We start from the raw sequence: 19431 nt of genomic DNA on the forward strand, positions 1-19431 counted from the left end.
ACCAGTTCTCAATCCACGAGAGGACCTGTCCTCTAATTCCCTGACTGTGGAGTTTTTTCAGTAGCCTTTGGTGAGGGACCGTGTCAAACGCCTTCTGAAAGTCCAGATATATAATGTCCACGGGTTCTCCCGCATCCACATGCCTGTTGACCTTTTCAAAGAATTCTATAAGGTTTGTGAGGCAAGACTTACCCTTACAGAAGCCATGCTGACTCTCCCTCAGCAAGGCCTGTTCGTCTTACCCGGTATGGATGTTAGGCTGACAGGCCTATAGTTTCCCGGGTCCCCCCTCTTTCCCTTTTTAAAAATAGGCATGACATTTGCTATCCTCCAATCTTCTGGCACCGTGGCCGTTTTGAGGGACAAGTTGCATACCTTAGTCAAGAGATCTGCAACTTCATTCTTCAATTCCTTAATAACCCTTGGGTGGATGCCATCAGGGCCCGGTGACTTATTGATCTTTAATTTATCAATGAGGTCTGAAACATCTTCTCTTTTAACCTCTGACTTAACTCCTCGGTCAGGAGGGGCCGTTTGGGCAGCGGTATCTGCCCGAGGTCTTCTGCCATGAAGACAGATGCAAAGAACTCATTTAATTTCTCTGCCATCTCTAAGTCTCCTTTTATCTCCCCTTTCCCTCCCTCACCATCCAGAGGGCCAACCGCTTCTCTGGCGGGTTTCCTGCTTCTAACATATTTGAAGAAGCTTTCATTATTTTCCTTAATGTTGCTGGCCATGCGTTCCTCATAGTCTCGCTTGGCCTCCCGTATCACCTTCTTACATTTCTTTTGCCACAGTTTATGTTCCTTTTTATTCTCCTCATTAGGGCAAGACTTCCATTTACGGAAGGAAGCTTCCTTGCCCTTCACAGCCTCTCTAACTTGGCTGGTTAGCCATGCGGGCACCCTCCTGGATTTAGTGGAACCCTTCTTTCTTTGCGGTATACACCTCTGCTGGGCCTCTATTACTGTTGTTTTAAGCAGCCTCCATGCACTCTGGAGAGATTGGACTCTTTTTACCCTCCCTTTCAACCTCCTTCTAACCAGCCTCCTCATTTGAGGGAAGTCCGCCCGTCGGAAGTCAAGGGTTTTTGTTAGAGATTTGCCTGGTATTCTTCCCCCAACGTGCACGTCAAAACGGATCGCAGCATGATCATTGTTCCCCAATGTCTCAGTAACGTTTACATCTCTAACCAGGTCCTGCGTACCGCACAATATTAAATCCAGAGTCACCTGTCCTCTGGTGGGCTCCGTGACTAGCTGATCTAAGCCACAGTCATTTAGCACGTCAAGAAATCCGGTTTCCTTATCGTGACCAGAACACAAATTGACCCAGTCAATATGAGGATAATTGAAGTCCCCCATGATTACAACCCTGTCCCTCCTTGTCACCTTCCTGATCTGTTTCCTCATTTCAAGGTCCCCATCCGATTTCTGGTCTGGAGGACGATAGCACGCCCCCAGTATTACATCGCTGCACAAGCCTGGTAATTTAACCCACAGAGATTCTACGGTGGAGTCGGACCCACCTTCAATCTCTACTTTGCTGGATTCTATCCCTTCCTTAACATAAAGGGCCACCCCACCTCCAACACGCCCCTGCCTGTCCCTCCTGTAGAGTTTATAGCCCGGGATTGCGGTATCCCACTGATTCTCCGCATTCCACCAGGTTTCCGTTATGCCCACTATGTCAATATTTTCCCTTCTCACCAGACATTCCAGTTCTCCCACCTTTGCTCGTAGACTTCGGGCATTCGCATAAAAGCATTTATACACGGAATGCCCCAGGATGGGCTGCTTATTCGCTCCTTTGTCCCCGCATTCTCTCATTGTGCCAAACCGTCTATCACATCCCATCACCCTACCTTTCCCAATTTCTTCTCCTACCCTGCCTTTGTCTTGTTGTTCTCTAACCTCCCCATCCTCATCCCATAGGGATGAGGAGTCCCGAACCGGATGCCCCTCGGCTCCTGTCGGCCTTCCCTCCTGTCATCCTTGCCCATGAAGGCAGCGTGTGATACTCCCGGTTGCGGAATAAGGCAAGACTATTTCATCTGATGCCTGAGTGCCTAGAAAGGCCAGTACACCAAAATGCACATAGAAACACAAATGTTTTTATCTGATACCTAAATGTACATTGATATGAACTGATTCCCACATACTGGGAATCACCACTGAGAAGGCCTTGTCTTACTCTCCTGCAGATGAAGGTGTTGGAGGGAGCAGGTTCATATAGGAAGAAGCAGTCTTTTTTACACCCTGGGCCCAAATGATTTAGGGCACAATCCTAACCAGGTCTATTCAGAAGTAAGTCCTATAGTGTTCAATGGGGCTTACTCTCAGGAAAGTGTGGTTAGGACCGCTACCACCATGTTGTACACTTCGTACACTCCCAGGGTTTTGGGGCGCTCAGAATTCTTGGTTCTTGAACCCTAGAGCCCTCAAGGACGCCTGTTCGGTAGTACTGCCACCACCCTGTATGTGCCAGTGTCTCAGTCCAGGGACACTGAGACCCTCTAGGCTTAATTCTATCCCTTGCAGGCACTGAGCACTTTCTTTAATTAAAGCCTCAGTTCTCAAGTTACTAGTCCTCAATGAGTATTTGGTAGCTTGCTGAACGCTAGGCAGGATTCTGAACCTTTGTCCCCAACAGACAATGAAACAACTTAGTAAAAGGATTTTTACTTCATTAAGTACATAGGGTTACATAAAGTTACAAAAGGCAGCAAATGCTAGAGGCATAAAACATCTAGTATACATATCAGCGTTAAAATAACAAAGCTAACTGGTTATCTCTATTATTCCCTAACTCTCACCTGGGTCAGCTTTCCTTTGTAGCTCTTTCAGCCAGTTTACCTAAGAGGCCACATGGCCCTGTGGAGCAGGCTCTCCCTCAGGATGTTGCACCCACAACCTTTTCCCACCAAAACAACAAAGACACACCCTTGGGCTTTGTTCTTATACTTCTCATACTAACAGGTCGGAGGTGACTGTACTCATTTAAACTGTCCAATCAGAGACCCTTGGGGCCAGAATCTTCCGGAAGTGAGGCTGGATGCTAGCCCTCTCAGTTCTCCCCTCCCCACTGGAGGTCCACAGCTGCATTCCATCCTTGATAGGCCTTTCTGTCTGTGTAGGTGCTACATTATCACCTTCAATTGAATTGTAAGTTCCTTGCAGCTAGGAACTGCAAGCTACTTCTCTGTTACTGGTTTAGCTTGGTTCAAGCTTTACGTGCTACTAGGCCTACGTGCTACTAGGCCTAGACTGTACATATTCATGACAGGCAACAAAAGGTTTTTTTTTTCACAAGGCTATCTATCCAATTAAGTAACTGAATATTCCAGCTCCAAAATATATAAGCAGGCTCCCTTACCCAAAGGGGAGGCATTCTGGAGTCTCAGCATCTCAGGACTGCAGAACTGGGTGCTCCACACTGCCTTCCCACAGGGCTGCACACACAGTAATTCTGAAGGGTAGAGATGCAAGCAGAAGGTTGTGGCCCTGCCTCTGCAAAAGTGCTTCAGGCCCTACAGATTGCAGCCCTGCCCAGTGGCATAGCTAGAGGGTGTGCAAAGCACTAAGTTTTGCAAGGAGCCTCATTGCAGCAAGCAAAAGACCCCATTCCCTTCCCCTGATCCCTGGGGGAAAGCCAACAGGAGCAGAGGGGCATCCGGTTCGGGACTCCTCATCCCTATGGGATGAGGATGGGGAGGTTAGAGAACAACAAGGTAAAGGCAGAGTAGGAGAAGAAATTGGGAATGGTAGCATGATGGGATGTGATAGACGGTTTGGCACAATGAGAGGATGCAGGGATAAAGGAGCTAATAAGCAGCCCATTCTGCAGCATTCCATGTATAAATGCTTTTATGCGAATGCCCGAAGTCTCCAAGCAAAGATGGGAGAACTGGAATGTCTGGTGACAAGGGAAAACATTGACATAGTGGACATAACGGAAACCTGGTGGAATGCAGAAAATCAGTGGGATACTGATCCTGGGCTATAAACTCTACAGGGAGGGGCGTGTTGGAAGTGGGGTGGCCCTTTATGTTAAGGAAGGGATAGAATCCAGCAAAGTAGAGATTGAAGGTGGGTCTGACTCCATAGAATCTCTATGGGTTAAATTATCAGGCCTGAGGAGCGATGTAATACTGGGGGCGTACTATCATCCTCCAGACCAGAAATCGGATGGGGACCTTGAAATGAGGAAACAGGTCAGGGAGGTGACAAGGAGGGACAGTGTTGTAATCATGGGGGATTTCAATTATCCTCATATAGACTGAGTCAATTTGTGTTCTCGTCACGAAAAGGAGACCGGATTCCTTGGCATGTTAAATGACTGTGCCTTAGAGCAGCTAGTCTTGGAGCCCACCAGAGGACAGGTGACTCTGGATTTAATATTGTGCGGTAGATAAATTTTTACATTTAAAATTTGAATATATTTACATGAATGAATTTATTAGAGATGGAACTTGTATGAATGAATTAAGGTCTTGCAGTAGCTCAAGGCATATAAAAGGCCTTACACAAAGCAAGGCCAGCCTTTTCTTCACTGCCACTGCTGCATCACAGACATGAAACAGCAAGTAGTGGAGGGAGCCCTTGTCTCACAGCTCAGGTGAGAGGTCGAACAGTCGTCCTCATGCTGAGAGCAGTTGCTTTGGGCCAGCATGGGCTCCAGCAAAACTCTGGAGGACCAGAGGTTCATTGGAGACTGGGGGCTCCCCAAGGGCCAGTTTGGAAACCTCTGAGGGCCACAAGTGGCTCCTGGGCTGGGGTTTGGACACCCCTGGTCTAGGAAAAATAGGCACGTGAGGGAGGACATGATTAAGATGTGGAAAATTATGCAGGGGGTGGATAAATTGGATACAGGGATGTTCTTTTCCCTGTCACACAACACCTGAACCAGGGGACATCCACTAAAATTCAGTGTTGGGAGAGTTAGGACAGACAAAAGAAAATATTTCTTAACCCAGCATGTAATTAGTCTGTGGAACTCCTTGCCACAGGATATGGTCATGACATCCAGCCTGGATGCCTTTAAAAGGGGACTGGACAAATTTCTGAAGTAAAAGTCCATCACAGGTTATAAGCCGTGATGGGTATGTGCAACCTCCTAATTTTATAAGTATGCTACCTCAGAATGCCAGGTGCAAGAGAGGGCACCAGGGTTCAGGTTTCCTGTTGTTTTGTGTGCTCCCTGAGGCATCTGGTGGGCCACTGTGAGAGACAGAAGCCTGGACTAGATGGGCTTTTGGCTTTATCCAGCCAGGCTTTTCTTATGTTCTTATGAGAAGGGAAGAGCTGCCAGAAGGGCAAGGAGTCAGAGCCCCCCCCCCCGCCCTCCCCCCCCCCAAAAAAAAACCAGCCCTACCCACTGTTTCTTTGTTGCGTGAGCCTGGAATGAAATCTCTGCACAAGATGTTCCAAGCAGCCCTCAAAGAACAGCTAGTAAATGACAGAGGCCCACAATGGGAAGAGTGGTGGCAGGGCTTTGAATCACCACTGCCAAGCACATTGAAAAGGCTCAGGCAGGCTCCAGGTGATGTTCTGTCCCCACCAGCCTGGGTGTGCTATATATAAACTCAATCTCCCTAAAATCTCAAGCACCAGGTCCTTGACCTGAGCAGGAGAGGCTCTCCCTCCCCCTTTCACTTCTGCACTCTGTTTGGAGAAGCAGCTCTTAAAGGGACATAAAATCCTGTTTATTTATTCCCCAAGTAAAAAAGTAAAGCCCAGTTAGCCTTAGAGCTTTTCCAGTTCAGGCTCTAAAATTCTAATTTTAAAAAGCTGAAAAAATGGCTTATTTTTGGAGCTCTTAAAGTTAGAATGACAGTGCCTGACTGAAGAATTGCACACTGTCTTTTGATGGCTATTGCGCATGCTGAAGACTTGCTGTGCATCACTGTGCTTGGGGAAAACAACACATGATGATGAATAAAAATATCTATATTCGCTTTTCAACAGGAGTAGTTCACAAAGCAGTTTCTGTAGTAAGATAAATGAATAAATGGATGGAAGATGAGTAGTAAGAAGTTAAGGATCTCACTACTAGTGAATTCTAGATTATGTCAGTTCACCATGTATATTTTTTCCAGATGTGTAGAACCACTAGTCCCGCAGCTGTGAAGTTATCAGGTAGGGAGAAACAATTTGTGGATTGGTTCTAAGAAGAAAGCTGAGCCCCTCTGCGACAGGTGCTTGGGTGATCTACATCACAACAACAGTCAGAATGAGACTTCACCCTGATTAAGAACATAAGAACATAAGAACAGCCCCACTGGATCAGGCCATAGGCCCATCTAGTCCAGCTTCCTGTATCTCACAGCAGCCCACCAAATGCCCCAGGGAGCACACCAGATAACAAGAGACCTACACCCTGGTGCCCTCCCTTGCATATGACATAACCCAGTTCTAAAATCAGGAGGTTGCACATACACATCATGGCTTGTAACCCGTAATGGATTTTTCCTCCAGAAACTTGTCCAATCCCCTTTTAAAGGTATCCAAGCCAGACGCCATCACTACATCCTGTGGCAAGGAGTTCCACAGACCAACCATGCTGAGTAAAGAAATATTTTCTTTTGTCTGTTCTAACTCTCCCAACACTCAATTTTAGCGGATGTCCATGGTGTTATTTAAGAGTGTAAAGAGCATCTCTCTATCCACTCTGTCTATTTCCTGCATAATTTTGTATGTCCCAATCATGTCCCCCCTCAGGCGCCTCTTTTCTAGGCTGAAGAGGCCCAAACGCCGTACCCTTTCCTCATAAGGAAGGTGCCCCAGCCCAGTAATCATCTTAGTCGCTCTCTTTTACACCCTTCACATTTCCACTATGTCTTTTTTGAGATGTGGCGACCAGAACTGGGCACAATACTCCAGGTGTGGCCTGACCATCGATTTGTACAACGGCATTATAATTTTAGCTGTTTTGTTCTCAATACCTTTTCTAATGATCCCAAGCATAGAATTGTTTTTCACTGCTGCTGCACATTGGGTCGACACTTTCATCAACCTGTCCACTGCTACACCAAGATCTCTCTCCTGAACTGTCACAGACAGCTCAGAACCCATCAGCCTATATGTGAAGTTTTGATTTTTTGCCCCATTGTTTATGACTTTACACTTACTTACATTGAAACGCATCTGCCATTTTGCTGCCCATTCCGCCAGTCTGGAGAGATCCTTCTGGAGCTCCTCACAATCACTTCTGGTCTTCACCACTCGGAAAAGTTTGGTGTCATCTGCAAACTTTGCAACCTCACTGCTCAACCCTGTCTCCAGGCTGTTTATGAAGAGGTTGAAAAGCCCGATCCCAGGACAGATCCTTGGGGCACACCGTTTTTCACCTCTTTCCATTGTGAAAATTGCCCATTGACACCCACTCTGTTTCCTGGTCTTCAACCAGGTCTCAATCCAGGAGAGGACCTGCCCTTTAATTCCCTGACTCTGGAGTTTTTTTAGTAGCCTTTGGTGAGGGACCATGTCAAACGCCTTCTGAAAGTTCAGATATATAATGTCCACGGGTTCTCGCACATCCACATGCCTGTTGACCTTTTCAAATAATTCTAAAAGGTTCGTGAGGCAAGACGTACCCTTAGAGAAGCCATGCTGATTCTCCCTCAGCAAGGCTTGTTCATATGTGTTTTGAGATTATTTATTTATTATTATTATTAACAGTATTTATATACCGCTTTTCAACTAAAAGTTCACAAAGCAGTTTACAGAGAAAAATCAAATAACTAAATGGCTCTATCTTTGATGAGGCATTCTACCATCTTACCCGGTATAGATGTTAGTCTGACTGGCCTATAGTTTCCCAGGTCCCCCCTCTTTCCCTTTTTAAAGTTCGGCGTGACATTTGCTATCCTCCAATCCTCTGGCACCATGGTCGTTTTGGGGGACATTGCATATTTTAGTCAAGAGATCAGTAACTTCATTCTTCAATTCCTTAATAACTCTTGGGTGGATGCCTTGATTGATTCCTTAGTCAGGAGGGGCCGTTTGGGCAGCGGTATCTGCCTGAGGTCTTCTGCCGTTAAAACAGATGCAAAGAACTCATTTAATTGGGTGGATGCCATCAGGGCCCAGTGACAGGAGGTGGCCCCTCCTGACCGAGGAATTAAGTCAGATAGAGGTTAAAAGAGAAGATGTTTCAGACCTCATTGATAAATTAATGATCAATAAGTCACCGGGCCCTGATGGCATCCACCCAAGAGTTATTAAGGAATTGAAGAATGAAGTTGCTGATCTCTTGACTAAAATATGCAACTTCCTTAACGTAAACAGCCACCCCACCTCCAACACGCCCCTCCCTGTCCCTGCTGTAGAGTTTATAGCCCAGGATTGCAGTATCCCACTGGTTCTCCACATTCCACCAGGTTTCCATTATGCCCACTATGTCAATGTTTTCCTTTGTCACCAGACATTACGGTTCTCCCAACTTTGCTCAGAGACTTCGGGCATTTGCATAAAAGCATTTGTACATGGAATGCCCCAGGATGGACTGCTTATTCACTCCTTTGTCCCCACATCCTCTCACTGTGCCAAACTGTCTATCACATCCCATCATGCTACCATTCCCAATTTCTTCTCCTACTCGGTCTTTACCTTGTTTTCTAACCTCCCCATCCTTGTCCCATATGGATCAGGTGTCCCGAACTGGATGCCCCTCTGCTCCTGTCGGGCTTCCCCTAGGGATCAGTTTAAAAGCTGCTCTGCCACCTTTTTAATGTTATGCGCCAGCAGTCTGGTTCCATTCTGGTTCAAGTGAAGCCCGTCCCACTTGGACAGGCCCCACTTGTCCCAAAGCGTTCCCCAGTGCCTAACTAATCTAACCCCTCCTCCCTACACCACCATCTCATCCACACATTGAGACCCCTGATCTCCGCCTGCCTAGCTGGCCTGGTGCATGGAACAGGCAGCACTTCTGTTGAGAACGCTACTGTTGAGGTCCTGGCTTTCAGCTTCCTTCCTAATAGCCTAAATTTGGCCTCCAGGACCTCCCAGCTACACTTGCCCATGTCGTTGGTGCCGACATGCACCACAATCGCTACCTCCTCCCCAGCACTGTCTACCAGCCTGTCTAGACGAGAAGTGATGTCCGCAACGTTCACAGCAGGCAGGCAAATCGCCATGCGGTCCTCACATCCGTCGCAAACCCCCCTCTCTATGTTTCTAATAATCGAATCCCCCACTACAAGAAGCCCCCGACCCCCCTCCAGCTTAGGAGTATCCTGAGTGCGTTCAGATACGGGCCCGTCCCCTGGAGAAGGGGTCCCCTCTAGGGGATTGTTTCCCTCCTCTCCAGGATGATGTCCTCCAGCCCCGAGACTTCCCACCTGGGCAACTGAGGAGCTGCACGCCTGAGGTTGGGACGAAGCCTGATTGTCCCTGGAAGTCCCCCCACGGTCCTTCTCTGCCTGCCTCTGCTTCTCCAGATTGGCCACCAAGGCTTCAAGGGAGTTGACATGTTCCCTGAGTCCCTGGAGCTCCTTGCACTGAGGACACACCCATGACTTATGTCCCAGAGGCATATAGTCATACATGTGGCACTTGATGCAAAACACTGGATAGCCCCCACCCTGCTGCTGGCTTTCTGACTGCATAGTTTTGTTTGTTTGTTTAGGGGTACTTAAAAAAAAAACCCTTCACTGATTTGCTGCCCTCTTCTCAAGGGAAGAGAAGGGCAGTGTCTGGGGCCCTGGCTTCCATGCCCTGCTGCTGAACTCACACAGAGGTCACATGGTGGCAGGCACTAGCTTTTTACCCCTAGCTGGCTCCTCCTCCCTCCCTCCTTGCAGAATGAAAGGGGGCTGGTCTTCCCAGGAGAGATTACAAAAGATCAGTAAGACAGTAGGCTGCTGAGGGGCTTAATCCACTCTGCAGGCTCCTGAATGGGGTGCTTGGATTTGCCTGATGGGGCTCTTATCAACTCCTAAAGGACAACCACTATGCTAAATTGCCCTGTCTGGTTGGGAACTGGCCCTTCCTAGGTTCTTACCCTCCTAATCCAGTTCTCTTAGGCTGGACTGTTTTTTTAACCTCAAGCTGCTTTTTATTTGAGTTTAAACTGCACTGGTTGAAGAGTTTTGGGGGCTTGGCAGAACTTACACACTAAGGTTTAAATCCTGTTTTGCCGTTTATAAAATAGACACCAAGTGTGCTTCCCCCCCCATTACCCTCTTCTTTGTTTAGTTTGGGCTCTAGCTCCCTACCTAAATTATACCTCCTGCTTTTATTAAGTGTGCACCTTTATTTATTTATTTATTTTTATTTATTTATTTATTGCTCTCACCTAGATCCTGTGTCCCAGTTTAATGAACCTTTAGTTTATGTTCTAACGTAGATTAAGTTTAACCTGGGTTAAGTATAGGGTTAATTTAAACAAAGTAGAAAAACTTGCATTCCACTTTATCCTCCTCTGTTTAATTTACTTTTTCAAGTGCCTGTACCTTGGGCCCTTACTCATGAGTAGGACTCTGCTCCTGCTCCGAGTAGACCTATGTACACACGTATTTATTTTTATTGCCCTCACCTAGCTCCTGTGCCCCAACTTGCTGGACCTTAGACTCCCTCCCTCTGGTTAGATTAGGTACTAACTTAGGTAAAGCTTAGGTAAAGCTAAACTAAAGGTAAAGCTAAATTTCAATGTTGATTTAAGGTTAGAAGACAAAGAGTTAGAAAGGCTAAGAGTTAGAAAGAGTACACTTACCTCCTCCTCCTCCTCTCCTCTTCACAACTCAAGAGAGTCCTCCCTCTCCTTCTCCAAAACTCAGAGGTCCACCTGCCTTCTCCTCGCACAGAGGCTAAACTTGCTGTGCCTCACCTGGCACTTGGTTCCCCAGAGGCCACACACGCTTCTGCAGAGAGGTTCTGCTTCTGCGTGCTTCCTCACAATCGCTTCTGGTCTACACCACTCAGAAAGGTTTGGTGTCGTCTGCAAACTTAGCCACCTCACTGCTCAACCCTGTGTCCAGGTCATTTATGAACAGGTTGAAAAGCACCAGTCCCAGGGCAGATCCTTGGGGCACACCACTTTTCACCTCTCTCCATTGTGAAAATTGCCCACTGAGACCCATTCTCTGCTTCCTGGTCCTCAGCTAGTTCCTAAATCCAAAAGGACCTGCTCTCTTATTCCCTGACTGTGAAGTTTTCTTAGCAGCCTTTGGTGAGGGGCTGTGTCAAACGTCTTCTGAAAGTCCAGATATATAATGTCCATGGGTTCTCCTGCATCCACACGCCTGTTGATCTTTTCAAAGAATTCTAAAATGTTCATCCCAGTTTGTTCTCTGCACACTGATGTGTTTGGAGTAGGGAGCCAAGGAGAAAAGAGTTTTGCACTTAAATAAATTCTTACTTTCATCCCTGCTTTCCTGGCTTTTCGCATCCTGCATCAAAGGCCACCCCAGAAGGGTGCTGGTCTCTCAGACACAAGCAAGTCTATTGCCTGGCACCCAAGGCACAGGCCAGGCCTGTTCAGCCTTCTGGCACTTGAGTGGGCTGAGAAATTCCAAGCTGGACATGATAAGGGGCAGAGGTTTGAAAGCCCAGAGGCCAACAGAGTCTCTGAGATTGCTCTGCTATTTCTCTCTATGGCCCTTTCATACCCAGCCGTCCACCTGGCTGCTTTTCAACAACACTGCTTTGAGCTGGCCCTTAGGCACTGCCTGCTAGGAATGTGACACAACAGGAGGGAACACACAGGGAGACTGGCCTAGCCGGGGGGGGGGGGGGATTGAGAGAGGGCCCCATTTCTTTGAGGGATGTTCAGGCAGGGCAAGGACCTTCAATGCTTCAACTCGCTTCCCTTAGTGGGGACCCCAGATGAGCCTTGAGTTGGATGCCAGGATCAGACACATGCACCATCTCCATGGAATGGATACAGGCTCACCCAACTTTCTGCAAGGAAAGGGCTTCAGGAAATTACGAGTTCCCCAATTCTCTTTAAGATACAAGCAAAAACCAGGAGTTTGCGTACACTAGCCCTGAAAAGGGAGCATCACCGTTTTAGATCTTATTTTTCTTTATGTAAAGAAATGACAGCATCCCAGCTCTTTTAATAGAAATGTTCTTGCTTTTTTCAGTTATTTTGGGTAACTGCAGTCAGGGATAGTTGCAGGAGCTTCCGAAGTACTGATGGGCTAGTACTTGTGATGACATAGACTTCTGGTCTCTTACCCACCCTTGTGCCATTTGGAGCTTTTAAAAATTGCTTTTTAATTTTGTATGAATTGTAACCTGTTGTTCCCCCTTACTTCTTTTTAGAATGCACGAGATGCTGAAATACACCACTATGAAGAGCAGGAACACCTGCTGTTCTGAGCAGCCTGGCTTACCTCTTTTTTATGCCCTTGCAAAGCAGAGCACTTGACAGGCCAAAGCCATCTGGTCACAAGTCAGTGACAACATACAGTCCTCCCTTTATTAAAAACAAACAAACACAGCCCCTTCCTAGGTTTCAGATTACTAACATACCCCTGTAGCCGAGGACAAACATGTGGCCTGAATGAGAGTAGAAAGAGGAATCTGCGGGGTCAGTGCAGGGCAACCCCACCCTGCACACCACTGGCCAGCCAGAAAGCTCTGGAGAAATCTCTTGAGCAGAGCCTGAAAGCAGCAGCTTTTCCCCACTGTGTGCCCCCCCCCAGCAACTGCTGTTCAGACATAGATGAAGTGTCCTTTACACTGTCAGACAAGTGTCTACACCAGGGTTTCTCAAACTTTGAGGGAGCTTAACTCCCTCAGTAAGTTCTTGTGTGGGAGGGGCCAGGGCAGCAACGCTATCCCCAGATCAGGGTGCTTGTGCCTTACTTTGCACGATGCCAGGCTGCAGGAGGTGCAGGCAGCCCTGCACATGCTTGAAACCTGCAAAAGTAGTGGGCGCAAAGCATTAGTTATTTGATTTTTCTCTGTAAACCGCTTTGGGAACGTTTTGTTGAAAAGCGGTATATAAATACTGTTAATCATCATCATCATCATCATCATCTCCTGCAAAACGGAAATGCTTTGCGCCCGCTTCTTTTGCAGGATCCAAGCGTCGGAGAGCGCTGTGCAGGGCTGCTGCAGCCTAGCATCATGCAAAGTAAGGCACAAGCACCCCCCCCCCCCTCGCGACGCGCTCCTGGGGATCGCGTTGCTGCCTCCCGCCCCTTAAAGGGACGGGGAAGTGTTACACAAACTGGTGGGTCGCGGCCCACCAGTTTGAGAACCACTGGTCTACACACATGCCCCCCCCCACCACATGGCACACTGCGCAGCCAGGGCTGCCGGTGTGCACCTGAGCCTTTTCTCTTCCCACATCACCTTGAGAGAAAGCAGAAAGAGCTGGGTCAGAAGAGCCTCAGCAGCCAGCCACATTGCAATCGGGGCAGAGTCCTGCGCAGTGGCGCTGGGGAGCACAGGGCACCCATCTCTGCTGAATGAGGCCCATGGACAGAGTTCATAAGGATTTTACTCAAACATCAGAATTTACTGCTGGGTCAGACCTATCCTATTTCCCAATGGGGGCAGTCAGAAGTTTCTGGGAAGCCCACCATCAGGGAGGAAGTCCTCCCTTGCCCTCTCCTGCGGGTCAATGGCAGGGCTGCCTCTTACCCTGAGGCTGTCAGGACAGTCAGTGGCCATCGACAGACCTCTCTGCCACGACAACCTTTTAAATCTACCACCCTAGCTGCCATCACTGTGGTCATCAGCTCCTTAGGCATGGTGGGCAGGATTACATATACATGGCAGGCAGGATTCTCCAGGGCCCGTTTTAAGTCTTTCGCCAAACAATTTCACTGGGTGACCCTCGCCTCCTAACACTATGGCTGGGGAAGCTATTCGCTAGCCACTGTCTGATCTCATAGGCCTCAACTGTTGACAGCACGATTAGTCACCTTCTTGCTAAACTTGCCAGCCAAACTTCAGCGGAGGCTGCCTTCAAACATAGTTTGGAACACTGCTGCGTAACTGTTGGCTAGCATGAGGCAATGGGAGGACAACCTGCCTGTTTGGTTTGCTCCACCAGTTGCCACTGTGCTTAGTGGGGGCAACTCAAGATGCCAGTGTTGATGGGCAGCCCAGTCCTTAAGCCAGTGGGTTCGCCGGGTCCAGCAGTGACAAAACGGCTACCACCGCATCCAGCAGCACTGCTGAGGCCACTGGAGCTCTCCTCAGGGGAAGCCCCAAGCCCCGTAATGGGACTTCTCAAGTTCGCACCGGCTATTTTGCCGGCGCAGACTTGAGAGACTTGTGTTGGGCCTTCCAGCCTGACAAGAAGTTCAGGCTATAGCGGAGCTCAGGATCTGGATACTCTTCTAATACTCTACTTGTTTTTTGTGATACCGAATCAATTTTTTTGATCCACGCAAAGGGTTGTGGAGCCTTGCAAGGATACCCTTGCAAGGTGGCCACACTATGTGGCCCCAGGTGCAAGTGAAAGCTGTCGGGCTGGATGGACACAGAGATTGGCTGCCAAGTCTGAGCTGATATAGCATAGAGACTGAGCTGCCCTACCAGCAACCTGCCACAAAGCCTTAGGCAAGCCCCTCCCTTTCAGCCTCAGCTGCAATATGGGGGATAATACCACATGCCTTACAGGGCTGTTAGAAGGCCCACATCAAGGTCATGCATGTGAACCACTGTACACTTATCCTTGTCCTGTCCAAACGTTGCATTATCAGTGTTAATAAACAAGGAGAGTCAAAGTGCGGAGCTGAAGAGCATCCTCCTTGGTAGGGTTTATACAAGAGTATCACTTCTCTTAGCAATGTCAGCAGAGGTGCTCCTTAGCTGATCCCTACTGAATTTTTTAGAAAGTGTGTGCAGATCAAGACTGTTGGACAGCAGGGAAGGGGAGTGGCTGGGCACTTTTCTCTTTCCTTCCTCCTCCTTTGAAGCTTCAAGGTTAGACTACACCAGCTGACTCTCTGCAGGATGGTGTGATACACAGCCCAGCCGCTGATGAGGGTGGAGCACCCAGGATTCCATAGAAAAGTCTTCAGGTCCACAAGTGTTATAGGGCATGAGCAAAAGACCCACAAGTGGACTCTCCAGCCACAGATTTCCTGACATTGCCAACTGATGCCATTTGAACAGCTGCATCTTATAAAAGCAGGAAACAAAAGCAAGTGGAATGTGATGGAGATGGTTTATTGGAGGCCCCCAACCACTATGTGACCCCTTGTAACCCATGGCATGCAACAGGAGGAAGTCCCCACAGGCAGGAACCTCCTACGAACCTGGCGGTCCAAAGCTTCACAATAAATGCTACTAATCCTTAGAAGAGGTAAAAAGCCAGAGGAGCCCCAGCAGTGGCAGGCAGACCATTTCGTGAGTGCCGCTTAACATTTATCATGGTATGTTCTTTAATAGCATTTAAATAAGGCTTTGAATAATTACACACACTAAAAACTAACATTCCAGAACCTTACTCTGCACGGAAGGATGGCAGAAACAGCTTCCTCCGCACTGTACAAAATTGGATCCTGTGCAACTACATTCAAGAAGAGGTGGCTGAGGGGAAAGAAAAAAACACCCCTAGATGTAAGAAGTTTGTTGCATCATAGTTTTTAAAGTCAGCTTGTTCCTGCTGGATGAGAAGAGCAAATAAAATGGGATCTTCACTAAAGAGCTGGAAATGCACCCAAAGGTCCTGTCTGGGATTTCTTAGAACAGCTGCCCTGGAAAAGCAAGGCAACCAGTTTTGACAGCAGAGGAGGAGCGAGAAAGGGAGGAGGGTAGGACAAGTAGTGCAAAACGGGGCGGGGGGGAAGCATGTGCACGCATCACTTTCTTCTTTAAAAATGACTAACAGAAAGATAGGCATTAGGGGGGAATGCAGCAAATGAAATAGTACTGTTCTGTTTCAAAGCCTGCACCATTCTGCAGAACCAGAAGGTCATGTGTGTGGTTCTCAGCAAATCCCACCCAAGCTGGATATGTTAACAAAAACAAAAAAACCACACACACATAGCAGAAAAGGGAAGGGGGAACCACTGGTCAAGTCTGAGTGGGGGGGGGGAGAGAGAAGAGATGGGGCACCTCTCAGAAGAATTTGTCATCAATTCTGAAGTGAGGCCGGGTGACATCATCAGGGTTAATGAAGACGGAGATGGACTTCCCCGGGTTCTCAGTCACTAGCTGCTGCAGTTTTTTGGCTAACCGGTCGTCGGGCTGATTGGCGTCGCCTCCGTCTGACTGTGGAGAAGGAATGCTGGTGGTGCTGCCTCTCCGCTGGAGTTCTAGTGTCAGCCGGTTGGCTGCCTTGACGTGCTCAATGGCTGTCCGGAGGTGCTCAGTGGGATCCGAGCGCACCGAGGAGAGCTTCCGCGCGTGCAGCATGACAGTCTCCTCGGAGAGGTGCTCCAGCATGTTGCACTGGGGGATGAAGTAGTTGGGACACATCTTGTTCACTAGGCAGTGCTGCAAGTCGTCAATGAGGCCCAGCAGGAAGTGGGCGGCGTAGTCGTCTTGCGCCAGGTAGCTGGCCGGCAGTCGGTCGCAGGCCCAGAGCATCATGCTGCGCAGGTGGTAGGGGCTGATGGCCTTGGGGCGCGAGAGCAGCTTGATGATGATGGCCTTGCAGGCCTGGTAGGCTTGCATGAGGCTGCCAGAGATGCACTTCTTCAGCTGGACCTCGCTCCGGGCAAAGGAGAGGCGCCACTCATTGTCCTTCCTGCCCTTGTAGGAACAGGCGGGCACCAGGTAGAACCCACTGATGACCTCTTCCTCAGTGATCTTCCCATCCCAGAAGTGGTTCTCCATCAGCCAGCTCTGGGCCACCGCTGGCCAGCCTTTGAAGGAGACCACGGGCACGATGTCGTACAGCATGCGGCTGCTGCCCACCCCCAGGATGATGGAGATGATAGTCCCGTTCCGCTCCACCTTCTCCACCTTGGGCATGCCCCTCTGGGGCTTCTTCTGGATCTCAGAGAGGACGATGCTGATGGAGTCATAGAACCAGTCGGCCACTTTGGTTGGGGAAAAGAAATAATTGGTGGCCCCGTTGATGTGGTCCACAATGGTGCAGCAGTCCTTCCATTTGCTGATCGTCCCTTCATCAAACAGGCGCAGGCTCAGCCATGAGTGGCACAGGGCTGAGTGGCGCATGTCCAGGGTGACCGGCTGGTTTCTGTCATGGAGCTTCAGGGCTGGCACAAGGAGAGTGAAATCCATGTCGTAGTCTGTCCCGCGGGCGTAGATGTTCAGTTCGTCAAGATCAAGGTCTACCACCCCTTCCCGGACACCTCCAGAAAGCAGCAGGTACTCGTTGGCTACAGGGAGTTTTTGGTCTAGTTTCTGGACCATGCCTGGAGAAAGAGAGAGGGCAACAGGGTTAGGAAGCAGGAAGTGAACAGCACCACCATGGCTGAACCTCAACAGCCCTTCACAGTTGGCCACTAAGGAAGGAACCGAGAGGCACAGGACATTCCGCTACAAATACAGCTGGTAGGCCCACAGCCGGGGGTCTCTACTGTATCAGGCTTCCATGCCTGAGAGGCAGCACATGCCTTCCCTTCTAGTGGAAGTCCCTGGGGCACTTCAAATCCCCACTGCAGCAGCACTCCCAGCACAGGTGAAACTCAAATGGATCCATAGCACAAGGGTGTGACTTGACTTGGCCACAGAGAAGCGTAGCAAGAGCTTTTGCCAAAAAAATGGGACTGGTGCATATGCCACTCCTGGGGGACCAACTGCACAGCAACAGGCAGCAAAAGCAGTGTGGGGGGAGAATTTATCAGCTCTGTCACAAGCAAGTATCTGAAGACACATCGCATAGTTGAGCAGAGCAGGACAACTTGGAGGCAAAAATGGGGCTGACCAGCCACCAACATGGACAGCACCACACCACCTGTTGCTTACTACCTGCCTAGGACCGCCAGAACTGGGGAGGAAGAACCCAGCTAGCAGGCCATGAAATTCAAGCTTGAGAGGTGGCCATGAGGTTAGTGGACCAGAAGACATGTAGGCCCTATATTTATACTTCTCAGAAGAATCTATGCCCTGCCTTTCTATTGGCTCCTTCACGGTGGCTCACCTCACTTTGAGTAACCTCGGAGAGTGAGAGGCAAATAGCTCTCTTCTCTGGTCTCACAGAAACAGGGTGGAGAGAGTTTACTGGAAGGAAAAGTGGGAAATTAAGCCAGGTTCAGACATTCAGAAACAGGCTCCTGAAATTAGAAGCAAAGGAAACCAAATCCAAATGCTGGCTACTGTACCCGAAAACCCCCTACCGAAAACCCCCCAAGCAGAGAACCACAGTACATTAGTCCAAAGCTGGAGGCAGGCCCTGTGACTCAAACCTGAAAAGCGGCCTCTGACCATCAGCTTAGGACAGCATGTTTGTTATACAAAGGTAAGCACTACGGACCCCAAGGAAGTCCAAAGGATGAACAAAATAATGCCACTATCTACAGAGCTTGCAGAACAAGCTTTGCATAACCACCCCTATAGAACAAGTTGCTCTAACCTTGCACATAAAGAACTGAAACATTTTGACCAAAGAATGTACTTTAGAAAACACCAAGTTCATTACGTAAGCATGATGCAAGTTCCTATAGATCATTTACTCAGTTCCCCTCTCCCCTCCCCTGTTGAAACTATGCTATAAAGATGTACCCAATTCTGGTCTTAGTTGCTCACTTGCACAGAAGAGTGAGCCTGTTTGCAAACGCAGTAAAAGCTTTTTCCGAAGGCCTCTGAATTCTCCTGTTCTGTTTGTTTGCCTCTCCGTCATCCATCATGTACTGCACCCATTCGGGAACACTACTCAGAGTGTTTTTCCTCAACCTAAACATAGGTGTGTGGTTCACTACCTGGGCCTGGAGGGACATGGCAGCTGTGCACAGGGATGGAATACCAGGTGCCACCTCAATGCAGGCCTCCTCTTTTTACAGGGCTTAGGGAAGCCCTTTTGTTCTTCAACAGCAGGAAACCCAGTCCGGTTCTCTGAGCAGTCGCTCCACAACTGCCACTCAGTGGGGTGCCAGTGGCCCCCCCTCCATTCTACCTGGGTTGGGTGTCAGCCACAGTGCTGTCAATGCACACAGGTCAAATCTTTTTTTGTGGACCAGCAAGTTAGAAGTAAACCATGTCATATTATATGCAGACTGAACTTCCTCCTTAGGGTGCAAGGGTCCCTTACACCACAGCCCATGTAATCCAAGAGTTGCACCTGACCTCTCCCTCCCCAAATGCCAGTTCTTTCCTGATTAAGTCTTCAGCTGGGGCAAAACTACAGGCTCTGCTCTCTTCCCTGGCCTGTTGCTCTCCAGCAGGCACCTGGAAGGTTTTCCCTACCCTAGCTAATGTGTTTTCGCTGAATCTCCACGACACCACCCAGCAAGGACTGAGGAGCAGATCTATGTAACTGCAAATTGTGTTGACTTGGAAAAGAAGGAGAAAGACAAGGGGGCACAGGAGCTGGCCACAATGACTGAGTGCAAGA

General features: G+C 48.8%; 1 protein-coding gene across 1 annotated transcript in view; it reads right to left on the minus strand.

Annotated features, from left to right (window-relative positions):
- Positions 1–15127: 15127 nt before the first annotated feature.
- MB21D2 (Mab-21 domain containing 2) overlaps positions 15128–19431 on the minus strand; it is a 42839-nt gene continuing 38535 nt past the window's right edge. Inside the window, exon 2 of the mRNA XM_066621740.1 lies at positions 15128–17293. Within this exon, the coding sequence (XP_066477837.1) occupies positions 16029–17291 (1263 nt within the window). The 5' untranslated portion in view covers positions 17292–17293 and the 3' untranslated portion in view covers positions 15128–16028. The remainder of the gene's footprint in view (positions 17294–19431) is intronic.

The sequence above is a fragment of the Tiliqua scincoides genome, chromosome 3 (assembly GCF_035046505.1).
Source record: "Tiliqua scincoides isolate rTilSci1 chromosome 3, rTilSci1.hap2, whole genome shotgun sequence".
In the NCBI taxonomy this organism is placed as follows: Eukaryota; Metazoa; Chordata; class Lepidosauria; order Squamata; family Scincidae; genus Tiliqua; species Tiliqua scincoides.